The 14,652-nt window shown below is 41.1% G+C and overlaps 2 protein-coding genes across 9 annotated transcripts in view; one reads left to right on the top strand and one right to left on the bottom strand.

Moving 5' to 3' along the window:
* The window catches only part of SRGAP2 (SLIT-ROBO Rho GTPase activating protein 2), a 230,964-nt gene extending 230,754 nt beyond the window's left edge, over window positions 1-210 (bottom strand). For 7 of the 8 annotated variants that reach the window (XM_004756459.3, XM_004756461.3, XM_004756460.3 and 4 more), the window contains exon 1: window positions 60-210. The gene's annotated coding sequence lies outside the window, so the exon portion shown is untranslated. The remainder of the gene's footprint in view (window positions 1-59) is intronic. The other variant, XM_013058251.2, reaches the window with a different exon arrangement.
* A 507-nt stretch (window positions 211-717) lies between these two features.
* Window positions 718-12,135, top strand: FAM72A (family with sequence similarity 72 member A). Its single transcript, XM_004756458.3, has 4 exons — window positions 718-1,814; window positions 4,257-4,334; window positions 7,078-7,202; window positions 11,016-12,135. The coding sequence occupies exons 1-4, from the start codon at window positions 1,663-1,665 to the stop codon at window positions 11,108-11,110; spliced, it is 450 nt and encodes a 149-aa protein (XP_004756515.1). The 5' UTR covers window positions 718-1,662; the 3' UTR covers window positions 11,111-12,135.
* Window positions 12,136-14,652: the final 2,517 nt, after the last annotated feature.

The following is a 14,652-nucleotide window of genomic DNA, read 5'->3' as shown; positions in this document are numbered from 1 at the left end:
TGTTCAGACAGGGCTCCGGCGGCCGGGAAGAGGAAAGGGGAGAGGGAAGGAGCCTTTACCTGGCTCTGACGCGACGGGTCCCGGGCCCCCGGCTCCGCTTCCCACTCAGAGATCTCCACCCCTCTTCCCCGCCACCCGCTTCTACGCAGATCGGTCCCCTAGTCCCCTGAGGAGCCTCCGCCAACTCCGCAGGACCCCGCCGGGAAGCAGAGCCCACCCCCTTACCAATCACAGCCCGTAGTCTATCGACCGATGGGGCCCACAGCCAATAGGAATAGCTGATCCCGAGAGGACAGGAATGAGGAGGAGGAGCTGGCGAAACTCGGAGGTGTGACTAGCACCACCGAGGCGTGGTCACAAAGTAAGCTCCTCCCAGGGTTGCCTAACCCTAAAGTAGAATTAGTGGGCGGGGTTAAAATGGAACTAACAGCCAAACACAAACTCTTGAGAGAAAGCACGACCAATTGGACCGGGGTAGAAAGGAGGGGCGTTGCGGAGAATTTTAGCCAATAGAGAGTAGAGTCCGGCGGGGACTGTAGAAAATCTTCCAATAAGAAGCGCGAAGGGCGTGCCTTGACGCTTTCACTGGGGCAGGAGTAGGATTTGCCCAAGCCTCCAGGGACCGGCCAATGAGAGCGGAGGCGGAGCCAAACCCCACCAACCAGAAAGCTGAACAGATCTCGGCACCGTTACTGAGGCGGGGCGTACGGTCTCCAAGCCACTAAGAGCTCAGCAGGGGAAGGCTCCCGAGCCTGCCAATGCGGGACGCGGGCGAACTCTGGTTCTCCCAATCGGTGCGCGGCGCCGGCAATTCAAACTGACAGCCGGTTGGAAAGGCAGAGAGAGCGGAAGAAGGAGCAAAAAAACGACGCGTTCGGTGACAGAGACCCCAGCGCCGGCTGAGCCCCCAAAGCGATCTCTGCCCCGTCCCGCCAACCCCACCGCGCGCTCCGGAGCGGCCGCCCGGAGGGAGACCTAAGGGGACCGCGGGGGGCACGAGGCCGAGCTGAGGGACTGGGGACCGAGAGAAACGGCGCGAGAGCCCGTCTGCACGCTGAGGGCTGGGGGCTGCCTGGAGAGAAGAGAAGCGGGAGCTCGCGGCCAGCGAGCAGAGCGGGGGAGGCTCCCGGGAGGACTGAGGACAACCAGGGGTCCTGGGAAAAGCTGAGGGGATTTCTGGATCCTGGGAAGAGGAGAAGGACTTCCAAAGACGAGGCGTGGGTAGCAGGGACGCTTGGCCGGCGGTCCGAGCGCGAGGACTTGGAGAGCTCCGAGGGAGGGGCTTAGGAGGGGAGCTTTCTCCGGAAGGCGCGGCGGGGGAAAGCTTAGGGAATTGCTCCAAGGGGCGGGGGCTGAAGCGTGGAGGAGCCTTTTAGCCTCGGGGCTGGGGAGCCGGCGGTAGAGAAGTTCCCGAGGCCCCTTGCAGCTCGCGCCTCCCCAGCTTCAAACCCTACTCCCTTCCCCGAGCGCCTCCTCAATAAATATTACTTTTCACCTTCCCGCGGGAAACAGAAAAGAACTCATTTCCTTCCCAACCGAGGGCTTAGAAGAGCTCTAGACCTCGCGATCTAATTGTCGACCCCGGGGGAATCAAACGAGCCAAGGGGCTGCTCTTGTCTCTCCTCTTTCAAAAATCCCACCCCGCATCCTTCCCGGGACGCCATGTCTACCAGCACGTGTAGTTTCAAGGACCGGTGCGTGTCCATCCTGTGTTGCAAATTCTGTAAACAAGTGCTCAGCTCTAGGGGAATGAAGGCTGTTTTGCTGGCTGATACTGAAATAGACCTTTTCTCTACAGACATCCCTCCTACCAAGTAAGTCATGCTAGTGGCGGGCAACGGTAGCCTTTAACTAAATGGGAAAAGTGTATGGTTTGGACCTCGGGGAGTCAACAAGGAGCTTATCATTTTGGTGTTCCAGCCACTCCCAAGAGTCTGATGATCCCTTTGGAGTATAACTAAGTGGGCAGACTGTCTGGACAAAGTCTGTGGTTTAGCCAGAGTGGTCAGTCCTGATGTCATGCTTCTCCTTCAATGACAGTCCTGTGACCACATCCCTGAACCTGAATCCCTGGCGCTGTGCCCTGCCCAACCATCCTAATCTCACTGGATCCAGGCCAGGACTTAGACCGTAGACTCTAGGTAAAGTCGGGCAAGATTTTCCGTACTCTGAGAAAGAAGAGGCCACTAGGTTTTTCATTTTTATCCATAAGGTTTTAGGCCAAAAAATGTTCATAATCTTCTGCCATTATTTGCAATTGGCAGGCTGATTCAGATTCATTGTCCGTGTAAGTCAGTGTTCTTTTCTCAAAAATCTCTCTCCTGGTGAGCGAGAAATAAATTTGTATGAGATGAAATAGACTTCGCCCTGAAACAATCCTTGTTCACTGTTTCAGATACTATCCATTTGCATAATTAAGTCCTCTTAAATTCTGTTTTCGGACACTACCCACTTTTGTTGGTAGAGTCCTTAAGAATTTGCTACCTATTTGGATGAATAGCGATTTTATTTGACTCAAATGTACCATTTGGGGCTCTAAAAGGTACTTTCTCTTTCCATAGTCAGCATATATATATGCCCTTACATAATTTTCAAAATTTGGGTCTTTATCATTAAAGTGAAAGAGTAATTATCCAAAATACAGGTAAACAGCTATTCTTTGGACACAGAGCCAGAGGAAGCAGGCCAATAATCGTAACACTTTAAAATGAACTTTTCAATGATAGAAACTTGAACGTTTTAAAAACGTACTCCAAGCTGTAAAACTCTTCCTTTCTTGAAATCTTTTCTGAGGTGGTTTAAGTGTAGTCATACAAAGATATTTGGGTTACTAGTTTGAGTACGTGTGTGTGTGTGTGTGTGTGTGTTGCAAAAAGAAAAAGAACTAGACAATAAATCTAGAACCTACTATTGCATACATCCTATGAGTTGTTGTCTAGTGCTTTTCCTTTTTGTAGTGCATCCACACAGATGCACACAAATTTAAGATATTAACCCATTCGTCTTTGCAATGGCTGTAGTAAACAGTAAGATGAGGGCTCAGGTATGTGAACTGTTAGAGGTAAAACCAGAGTTGAGAATGGAACCAGGTTTTTTTCTATTGTTTATGACTGTAATGGATTAACATGCTAAGATATGTATGATTAATGAACACATGAAATTTTTTTAAATGAAAGTTTTGTTGTATTTATGTAAGCTCACAAGTATTAACTGACTCTTACAAAATATACTATTGTTCTTTTTTTTTTTTAAGTATTTTATTTATTTGTTTGACAGACAGATCACAAGCGGGCAGAGAGGCAGGCAGAGAGAGGAGGAAGCAGGCTCCCTGCTGAGCAGAGAGCCTGATGTGGGGCTTGATCTCGGGACCCTGGGATCATGACCTGAGCCGAAGGCAGAGGCTTTAACCCACTGAGCCACCCAGGTCCCCCTAAAATCTACAATTGTTCTACTCCAGAGTTTCTTTCAGCTCTTTGGGCCTACAAAATTCATGCTAAATCACAAGCAAAAGTAAACTTAATGACAAGGATATGAAAAAATTGGAACCCTTGTGCACCACTGGTAGGAACATAGAATGGTGCTGCTGCTATGGAAAATTGCATGGAAGTTCCTGAGAAACTGAAAATAGAATTACCATATGATCCAGGAATCCCACTTCTGGGTGTGTGTATATATCTGAGTGTGTGCTTATATTTAGTTATATCTATCCCAAAAAATTCATTGCAGGATTTAAAAGGTATATTTGCATGCACATGTTCTCAACAGTATAATTCACAGTAATGGAGAGATGGAAACAAAAATGCTAAATGTTCATCAACAGATGAATGAATAAAATGTGGTATATGCATACAGTATAGTATTATTCAGCCTTATTAAGGAGGGCTATCCCGCTGCTTGCTACAGCATGGATGGACCTTGAGAACATTATGCTAAATGGAATCAGCCAGTCACGAAAAGACAAATACTGTGTGCTTTCACTTATATGTGCTATATAAAATAGATTCATAGAAACAGAAAGTAGATGGTGGTTGCAGAGGGAAATGGGGAGTTGTTTAATGGGTAGAGAGTTTCAGTTTTGCAATATGAAAATGGCCTGGAGGTTCATTGCTCAACAATGTAGAACATTGCTCAACACTTAACACTTCGGAACTGTACACTTAAAAAATTACTAAGTTGGTAAATTTTACATTATGTGCATTTTTTACAGCAATCTTTTTCAACATACCTTGACTATTTCTGCACGTTTCTCTCTCCAGTGCAGTGGACTTCATTGGAAGATGCTATTTCACTGAAATCTGCAAATGTAAACTGAAGGACATCGCATGCTTAAAATGGTAATTTTTGGCAAGATTCTAGATAGCCCTGCATTTGGAAGATGGATGTTAACACCACAACACGGAGAAACGTTCAGTGGGCCGTATCAAGCACTGGTTATAACCCATGCAATGAGCCATTGAAAGCCCATTTGTTATTTAGAATAATTTTTTAGAAGGGTCTTGTGTCACATTTCTATATGATTTTATCATTTTTCAGAGTACATTGACAAATCTCTGGTTCCATTTTCAGAAAAAAGCAAGATAGTTTAGGAGGAAAAAACACAGTTACAATCATAACAAATCAGGTTTGAGCCCTGGCCCTACACTTACTCTCAATGTGATCTCACGTAAACTCCTTAAACATCGAAACCCCTGAACCTCTGTTTCCTTGTCTAATTTATATCTTTAGAAGACAGAAACTATCTTCTAACTTAAGAAGATAGAAATTTAAATATCTTTTGTGTTTACGTTATGGAATGTTATGAATGTTAAAAGGCTTAATAGGTCATAAATTATTTCTTTTAAAGATTTTATTTATTCATTTGACAGAGAGAGAGATCACGAGTAGGCAGAGCAGAAGGCGGGCGGAAGGGGTGCAGGCTCCCTGCTGAACAGAGAACCCAATGCAGGACTCAATCCCAGGACCCTGAGATCATGAGCTGAGCCAAAAGTAAAGATTTAACCCACTGAGTTATATATATATAACTATTATAATAAATGATAGAGAATAGTAGAGTTTGGGGGAGTAGGTAAAAGCTCTTTGAGGTTAAAAAACAAAAACAAAAACAAAAAAAAACTCTTTGAGGTAGCATGCTTAGGGAAGCCTTCTCATGAGAAGGTAACATTGGAGTTGAATCCAAAAGGATGAGAAGGACCCCAAGGGGAAATGTTCTAGGCAGATGGAACATCAAGTGTAGAGAACCCAACGCAAGAAGAAGCTTAACATGTTCAAGAAATAAGAAGAGAATGGCGAGTGGCTAAGACATTGTGAACATCAAGGAAGAGTTGTGTGAGTAAATTAGAGATACAGTCAGAATCCAGATAATCTAGATGAGGGCTATCCAATAGAAATCTACAAGGGTAGCTGGGTTATGGACATTGGGGAGGATATGTGCTATGGTGAATGCTGTGAATTTGTAAGACTGATGATTCACAGACCTGTACCCCTGAAGCAAATAATACACTATATGTTAATAAAATTAAAAAATTTTAATGTTAAAAAAAGAAATCTACAAGTCATATATCTAATTTAAAATCTTCTTTAAAAAATAATAAGTGAATAAATAAAATCTAATAATAACCACATTTTAAAAAGTAAAAAAGGAACAAGTGAAATGAATTTAAGTTGTATGTTCTATTTAACCTAGTATAACCAAAATACTATTTCAACATGTAACTAACATAAAAAATTATTAATGCAATATTTTACATTCTATTTTTTTCTTCATAGTCTTTAAAATCTTGTGTATGTTTTCTATTTATACACACTTCAATTCAGTCTAGCCAGACTTCAAGTTCTTAACAGCCACATTTTGGATTAGCACAGATCTAGACCTTGCCATGAAGGGGTTTTTTGTTTTGAGTTTTGGCCAATGGGAAACCACTGAAGGGGTTTTAATACGGGAGCAAAATGGTCTGATGTGTCCCTACTAGAATATTAGTTCCGTGAGTATAAGGACTTTGTCTACTGTTGGATTCCCAGTACCTACAACAGTACTTGGCACATAGTAGATGTTCAATAAACATGAGCTGAATGAGTGAATGAATATAGATGATGATTAAAGCCATAGAATTTACTCTTGCAATATAGTCTTACAAATAACTGTCAGTCCTGGTCCAAGAACAACTTGCTTTCATTTGTTTGCCTTTCAAGCAGATTATGATTAGAATCCATATTTTAGGTAGGCTGGTACCTTTTATAGTATTTTTTTTTATAGGGCCTCACAAAAATGACTGACTCCCACATCTTCCAGGATGGGAACAAGCTATAATAAGAATTTTTACAACCCAAGGTATAAGTAGCTTGTGTTGTCATTTTTTTTTAAGCACTAGCTAAGACATTCCCTCTATATTCACTCTATGTAATAGTGACCACATAGAAGAAAAATATCTGTGGAAACTGAGGTACTTATAATCAGATGGATACTCTTGAACAAGACAGTCAAAACTTTTGCAACTTTTTCAAGAAGCTATGGATTTGCTTTATTTCTGAATTCCTTCAAAAACACCAAAACTAAAATTAGAGCAGCCAGCCTGTGTTTGGTTTACAGGGGCTCATGCTGTCTTCCTACTCCTCCATCTGTTGAGACAGTTTTTAGGTGCTGGCATTGAACTAGAACATAGAAGAACCCAACCTGCCACAGTCCTGGGACCAGCAAAAACCTTTTACCCACAGAGCTGAGTTGATCTCATGTCTCATGTCCGCATAACACATCGACTGTGGGTGCTTTACAGAGCACATCACGACCCTAGGGCCTGGCATCTAGAAACTAGCTTAAGGAGAATGCCTAAAGGAATCCCAGGAAAGAAATGGAGAATATGTTAGTATTGTTTTACTCACCTGGAAGACAATTTTCCCATTTGGCAGTAGCACTGTCAAATTTAACATTGCCGGGTGACTCCTGTCCCAAAGGTCCTAGCAGTGGAGGTTCTTAGGAGGAAATGAGGTCTTCATATGGTCTATCTACTTACTTTAGCACATAAAATGCTTATATGGCCAGTTATTAGGGGGTATCTAACTTGTATTTACTTTCTGTCTCAGTGGGAACATTGTAGGTTATCATGTGATCGTTCCATGTTGTTCCTGCCTTCTTTCCTGCAACAACGGACACTTCTGGATGTTTCACAGCCAAGCAGTTTATGATATTAACAGACTAGACTCCACTGGTAAGAAACAGCTGACTTAGAAATTCCCCTAACATTTATTTGTCTATCAATACCTGAGTGAAACTCCCAATAGATCGTTTTAGGATTCCCTCTGAAACCCTCTTACCTGGGTTGAAAGAGTGAAACTCAAGTCCTTTGATCCCAAGCATTCAGTTAGGGAAACTACTAGCCAAACTTCATTGCCATTTCTATTGTCATCATTGTATATAAGGCCTCAAACATGGCTCTTCTCGTTTTTTGTTTTGTTTTGGTTTTGGTTTTTTTTTTTAGATTTTATTTATTTATTTGACAGAGAGAGACACAGCGAAAGAGGGAACACAAGCAGGGGGAGTGAGAGAGGCAGAAGCAAGCTTCCACTGAGCAGGGAGCCCAATACGGGGCTCCATCCCAGGACCCTGGGATCATGATGTGAGCCGAAGGCAGAAGCTTAACGACTGAGCCACCCAGATGCCCCTCTTCTCGATCTTTTTAAATTAATATATATATTTTTTAAAGATTTTATTTATTTATTTGACAGACAGAGTTCACAAGTAGGCAGAGAGAGAGGGGGAAGCAGGCTCCCTGCCAAGCCCAGAGCCCAATGCGGGGTTTGATCCGCAAATTTAAGGCAGAGGCCTTATACCACTGAGCCACCCAGGTGCCCGTAAATTAATATTTTAGTTGTACTAAAATGTTGCCTTGATACATATTATAACTCCAGAGAATTTTGGAAGATTTTAGATTTGATAGTCAATTATGCATGTGTGTGTGTGTGTGTGTGTGTGTGTAAGAAAGCGGGGAGGGGAGGCTGGGGCAGTGGGGAGGTGGGAGGGAAGATGACTGGGCAACCGTTGTATTTGGTGATATTGCTCCAAGATAAAAACAGACATTTTGACATCTATAGCAATAAATTACGATGGAATTTTATTAAAGGGAAATATTTAATACCAGTATGTTGTCCTAATTAGGTAACATACAACCAATTCTTTTTTTTTTTTTTTTTAAGATTTTATTTATTTATTTGACAGAGAGAGATCTCAAGTAGGCAGAGAGGCGGGCAGAGAGAAAGGGGGAAGCAGGCTCCCCGCTGAGCAGAGAGCCCGATGCGGGGCTCGATCCCAGGACACTGAGTCATGACCCAAGCTGAAGGCAGAGGCTTTAACCCACTGAGCCACCCAGGAGCCGGCATACAACCAATTCTTAAAGGATATTTACATGATACATTTTATCTTGTCTAGAGCCATGTGGTTTTGTTGTAGGACACAAGTTTTCTCTGTCTGGTATCTATTTGCACAACAGACCAGGTTGACTCTGAGTGGGATTTTTTTAGTGGCAACTAAAGTTTGCAGAACAAATTTAAAGAACTCGGCAATCCAGGTTGGCACTAACACTCTCAGGTTTTTAGATGTATGTTTTAATCTTCTTCACAACCTAAAACATATTCCTTTTCTTAAGGGTGATTTGCCATCCCAGATTAAAGATCATGAACTATAAGCTAGGTTCTCAGGGTCTTCAAACCCACCAATTATGCTTAGGTTTTTATAGACTCAAATTTTTTTTTTAATCACCTGTCGTTCAATTGTAGTTCTCAACCCATCATTTGCGGGTCTTAATTTCAGACTCTGGGATGTAAGAGGGCCATTTTTGAGGAAGGAGTTATCTGAATTCCCCTGCCATATGGGCTCCTAGCTTGGGCTTCCAGTTTTATATTTGTGTTGATCATGGGACACATTAAAGGAAGTTTCTGCTTTGATACTATTTTTCCTGCTTCACAGAATTCAAAACACAGGGTGGAGATTTTTCCATTTTGATTTACTTTTTAATATTGGTCAATTTTTCAAAGATAAAAGCCCTGCATTCTTCCATTTGCATTGAATCTAATCCATGAGAAACAGATGTATCACAGGATTTCCTTCCTCCCTTAACAGAGAAAGGAAGGTGCTCCTTCTGTCAGATCCAATCTCTTAGTTTATTTTTTCTCCTTTGAACCAATTGTGCCAAGCTACTCATGTCTCTTGAGTATTCACTCCAAAAATATCAAACTTCTCCTTTGTAACCCTAATATTGTGATTTAAAGTAAAACCTTCTAGAGGCTTGGTATAAAACAGGGTTCCTCATGATGTTGGGACTGTCCTTGAATCACCTGAATCAGCAGCATCAAAGGAGTGCATACACAAGCTTTATGAAATTCTAGAATGTTTAGACTGAAAGGGCCCCAAGTCTGTGTTCTAGACTAGGCTTCACATGTTGACCTGATTTCCCAAAGCTCTCCTGGGGATGCTTGAGAGAACTCAGTTCGAATTCCCTGGGAATGACAAATGTTCTCAAAGGCAAGTTGACTACAGCCCTCATTTACCCTTATGGGTTCTAACGGTCCCTTAGGTTTTGGCCTGGTAATTCCCTATTATCCTGTTATCTCATCAACGCCATATTACCAAAAGCAGAATGCCATTCATTCTTGGAGGGGAAATATTTTTTATTATAAACAGCGCAAACACACACACACAAATTACAGAAAATATGAGAGACATCTGTATCCACCCCCCAGCATGAAAGAGATGCTAACTTCTTGCCTGATTAGATTCTAATATCTCAACCAAGAGAGACAGTTGATTGTTTCTACTGTTTCAAAAATGCAACAGTACACCTCACTTGAATTCCTATGCAGTATGGGAAGTTAGGAAGCAATGAGAGATGTGCTCTATTTGCTATATATGTATATATTTGCTAAATACACATTTAATTCACAGAACAGAATACAGAAATAAAAAGAAATGAGCTAAAGCTATACACAAGGATATAGGTAAATCTCAAAAACATAATGTTGAATGAAAATAGCAAGTTAGAAAGGATACAGATAATGCCACACTATAAAAAATTTTAAATACACCCAAAAAGTAATATATATTGTCTGCAGTTGCATACATTTGTTGCAGAGGTATCAAAAATATCCATGGTATCCTGGTAGTAGTGGCTACTACCAGTGACTAGATCCAAACCAAATCTCCAAATACTGGCTCATTTCATTCTACCATGTGGCCATTTCCTTGTTGGACTCCATTGGCTCTCCTAGAAGTCAACTAACAATAGGATTCTTCCCAATTTAGTGCTTTCAAGTTATATGATAGAGTACATGCCCAGAATAAACCATTTCATGCTCCTGTCATTTTACTACATAACTACGTTAGGTTCTTCAGTAGGAAATCTGACTGTCCTTTCATTATGAGGCTTTAGATTGTTGTTTTGTTTATTGTGTTGGCAGCTACAACCTGGTCCCAAAGTTCTACCTTCATACCCCCGAAACCAAAACCCACCTGTTGTGAGGATTGCAGTTCAGATGATAACTGGCTTCAAAACCTTGCTTCTTTTTAATCATGAAAAAGCCACCAGCTACTTCCATCCTGGTTGAGGAGATGAAGAGACTTATTTCAAGCCTTTTCCCTGGGCCCTCCAAAGAGACACTTGATTTAAAATAATCTTACGAGATCTCCATCCTTAAAAATCATTAAAATAGATTTGGAAATTATTAGTGTAGAGTGATTATGCAATAATATAGCTGGGGGCAGTGTTTGAGAAAATGGACTCTTAAAATCCTTTGGAATTCGAAGTTTCTAGAATTCAAACCCTTTCTTCAAAGGACCTAAAAAATGTTTATGTCCTAGATGAATAATATTAGATAATTTTTTAAATCTGTGGTATATTTTTTAATATCTTTTCTCTTTACTGTTAACACTATGGTTTCATACAAGAATGTTAACCTATAAGGCTTCCTACAGCATGTTCTGAGGTGTGATAGCAATCAGCACTAAGTAATTTTATGATTTTTCTTTTCAGGTGTAAACTTCCTACTGTGGGGCAACTTACCAGAGATAGAGGAGAACGCAGACGAAGACTCGTTAGATATTTCAGCGGAGGACTGGATTCGATGAAGGGGAGGGATAATGACATGTGTAATATTCAGACTTTTTCCTATTTAAAATACATATTAATGGATTGACTTTAGAAGTATTAGTAAGGATTTATTACTGATTTCTCTTTTGGGGGGAAAAATGAGACATCTGTTGATTTATTTATTTACTATCTCAGACTCATTACCTGAATTTAATTTGAGCCACTGTAATTCTTTTCTTCTATTGATTCCTCTTCCTCTATACAACTCTCCATCCAGTAAAGGTGTATTCTTAAGTTCAGACTGGAAAAGATTATTACATGTGTCACTCAACTACCTCACAATCTTGGGGAATTTTTCGTACAACTAGATACCAGATACTCTTAATTTTACATTCTTGAATAAGGGGCGTTTGTACATATTCATGTGTGTATGTCAACCAAGCATATATCTATGGGTATTACCATGCATACATATTTTTTTTAAAGGAACCAAGCTGTTAGGTTTCCATAGATACAGGTTCTCCTGCATTAAACTGGTGAAAATCCCTTAAAATAGAGCAAGACTTTGTGAATCAGCAAATAGAATAAGATGAAAGTTGAAAATCTATGGAGAAATCCTCTTCATTCCTCAGCACGATGTTAGATAAATGAATTCGGCACAACAGTATGTAACAGTATGTAAACAGTATGTATACCAACATTATTTACATTCTTCTAGAGTCATAAGGTTATTGTGTTATAAAAGCAGATCAACTAAACCTCCATCTTACAATTATTCTCTTCTCTCGGACTTTCTCTGTAAATAGCAAATTTTAAATGAGCAGTCTCTGTTCCAACTCTTAAATAGAAAAAAAACTAAAGAAGGGTTTTTCTTAAGCCATTGTATGTTATAAAGAGAATTTTGTTTTTGTTTTAAGCTGCATTCAGAGCCACACAGAAAGGGGAAACCGGGATGGTGTTGGATTGTGATTTTAGCAATACCTCAGCTGTAGGCATTTTGTTAATAGAGATACCAAAACAGTCTAAGTTGCGTTTCTGTAAATAAAGTTTTGTTGTAAAAATACCAGCCTTCCTTTCATTTTTCAATGTACCCACTTCTCTTACCTCCAAATGGAAAAGTAAAGCACCCAAGAGCTAACACTGAGTGCTCACCATGTACCAGATACCCTTCTAAACTCTTGGCAGATTTAATTCACTTATCCCACACCACAAACCCACAAGGTAGATTTTAATATTCCGCTTTCATTGATGACACAGCTGAGGCATAGAGAAGTTAAAACAGCTTGTCCAAGGTCACATCACCAGTCAGGGGTGTGGCCAGATTCAAACACAGACAGAGAGACTGACTCCAGAACTCCTGCTCTTACTCTTTATGCTCTACCCCATATTCCCCTTCAGACGTGAGTCAGCTACAATTTTATTTAGCCACAATGCCTGCTGGGTAACAACGGCCTCATTATGTACCCTGGGAGGGGGCCTCCATGGCTGATTTCAAGATTGAACAAACTCATACTGGGTCATAAGGTAGAAGTGACCTGTGGGCATCAACACAATCCTTTGCTGTGAACCAACATCCAACTTCAGGAAATGCTATTACTAGTACTTGGAAAATTTTTCCGAATGTCTTTCACACCGACTAATGGTCAGCCCTGGGATGCTGTGGGTGAATGTGGACCAGATGTGGAACAACGTGGTTTTGGATTTGGATTTTTTTTTTTCCTTTAACCTCTCTTAAGGATTTTTTGGAACAAGGTGAAAAAATAAACTGATACTACATTATATACATTTATATATATATATATATAAATATATATATATAAACAAGTTAACTTGTTCAATTAGAGAAGAAAAGTTTAATGCTAGAAAGAAAGTGGCAAGTTTGAAATTCGGCAGAGTTCATCCAGTTTCCACTGTGTTTGTGCTTTTGAAGGGGGCTCTTTGAAGAGCAAAAACAAGGTGAGGGTGCACTGATGAAAGCAAACCCCAAACGTAATCCCATTCCAACTGGAGAATATTTCAAATTATTCAGCTACCTTTTAGCTAACTGGGTCATAGGAAGGGCAATTCTAAGCTATAAATGAATTAATAGTGTTTTATCTGAAGAAACATAGTCATGACACTGGTTTTTATTTTTGACACTGTTTCTTAACAAAAGCAAGTTACATGCACTCTGATAAGACCAAAAGCAGAATCGGACATGAAGAATTAGTACATAGTTCCTAGTCCTAGCATAATTCGTAGGCCTAGAAAATCCATTTCTGCTTTGGCCCTCTTCTAATTTTTAATTCAGTTCAACAAATCTGTCTTGTGTTTGTACGGTGTGCCAAGAATTGAACAATGATGGGCTCACACTTGCGTTCCTGGAGAACGCAGTGAGTTGGGAAGAGGATAAACCTGATGCATCTACCTAATGCGTCAGGGTAAGTGATTTAACAGATACATGCTCAGAGTGCAATGACACCATAGATGAAAGAACAATCATCCTGAGTAGTAGGAGAGAGTGGGAGTTGAGAAAGCTACAGACAAGAAATGATACTTTTGCCAGGCTTTGAAGTACAGTTAAGGGTTTGCCAGCTGGGATGAGAGAATATATAAACAAATGCACCAGCACTTAAAAGTATCTGGCTTTATTTGGTAAATTATAAGTAGTTCCCTCTACGTTCCAAGAGATATGATAAGAATTAATCAAGGGGGGCGGCGCCTGGGTTGCTCAGTCGGGTAAGCGTCCAACTCGATCTCTGCTCAGATCTTGATCTCAGGGTAGTTAGTTCAACCCCCATGCAGGGCTCCACGTGGGTGTGGAACGAAGGAGGAGGAGGAGGAAGAGGAAGAGGAGAAGAAGAAGAAATTGACAGAAGAAGCTACCAAGGAAGGTTGAGATGATGTCGCGAAGAATAGTCTACGCCATTGCTCGGTTTAGACTTACTCCAAGAGCACTGTGGAGTGATTAAGGTTTTGAGCAAGAGAATAAAGTGATGAGATTTAAGATGATCGCTCTGAGCATGAAGCGAAGTCAAGCTAAGTTCTCCTGGTGTCCTTTCCTGGATACAATTAACAACTCAGCCATGGAAATTATATTTATTGCCTTTACCCTAAGAAGTTCATTAAGTTCCCCGAAGTTCTTGACTTTCATGGAACATCTGGTCTGCAGTGGGCACCGCCTCTTTTTTCCCTCTTCCATCCTGTCGTTCCTAAAGTTCAAGGAAGGGACAGTGACTCATCAGCTCACCCGCTATGGCTTTTTTTTGTTTGTTTTTGCTCCTCTATCTTTTTCCTCATGTCAGTTTCTCAACCTCAAACTCAGGCTCTGTTGAGGCATCTTGGGTGGGGCCTAATCTTAAAGCCATAATATTTTATTCTTTTCTTTTCTTTTCTTTTTTAAAAGATTTTATTTATTTATTTGATAGACAGAAATCACAAGTAGACAGAGAGGCAGGCAGAGGGAGAGAGGGGGGAGGCAGGCTCCCTGCTGAGCAGAAAGCCTGACGGAGGGGTGCGGTCAATCCCAGGACCCTGAGATCATGACCTGAGCCGAAGGCAGATGCTTAACCCACTGAGCCACCCAAGCGCCCAAAGCCCT

The sequence above is a fragment of the Mustela putorius genome, unplaced genomic scaffold (genome assembly GCF_011764305.1).
Source record: "Mustela putorius furo isolate JIRA1106 unplaced genomic scaffold, ASM1176430v1.1 tig00000508_pilon_pilon_pilon, whole genome shotgun sequence".
NCBI lineage: Eukaryota > Metazoa > Chordata > Mammalia > Carnivora > Mustelidae > Mustela > Mustela putorius.
This window is presented reverse-complemented; position numbering and strand designations above follow the sequence as displayed.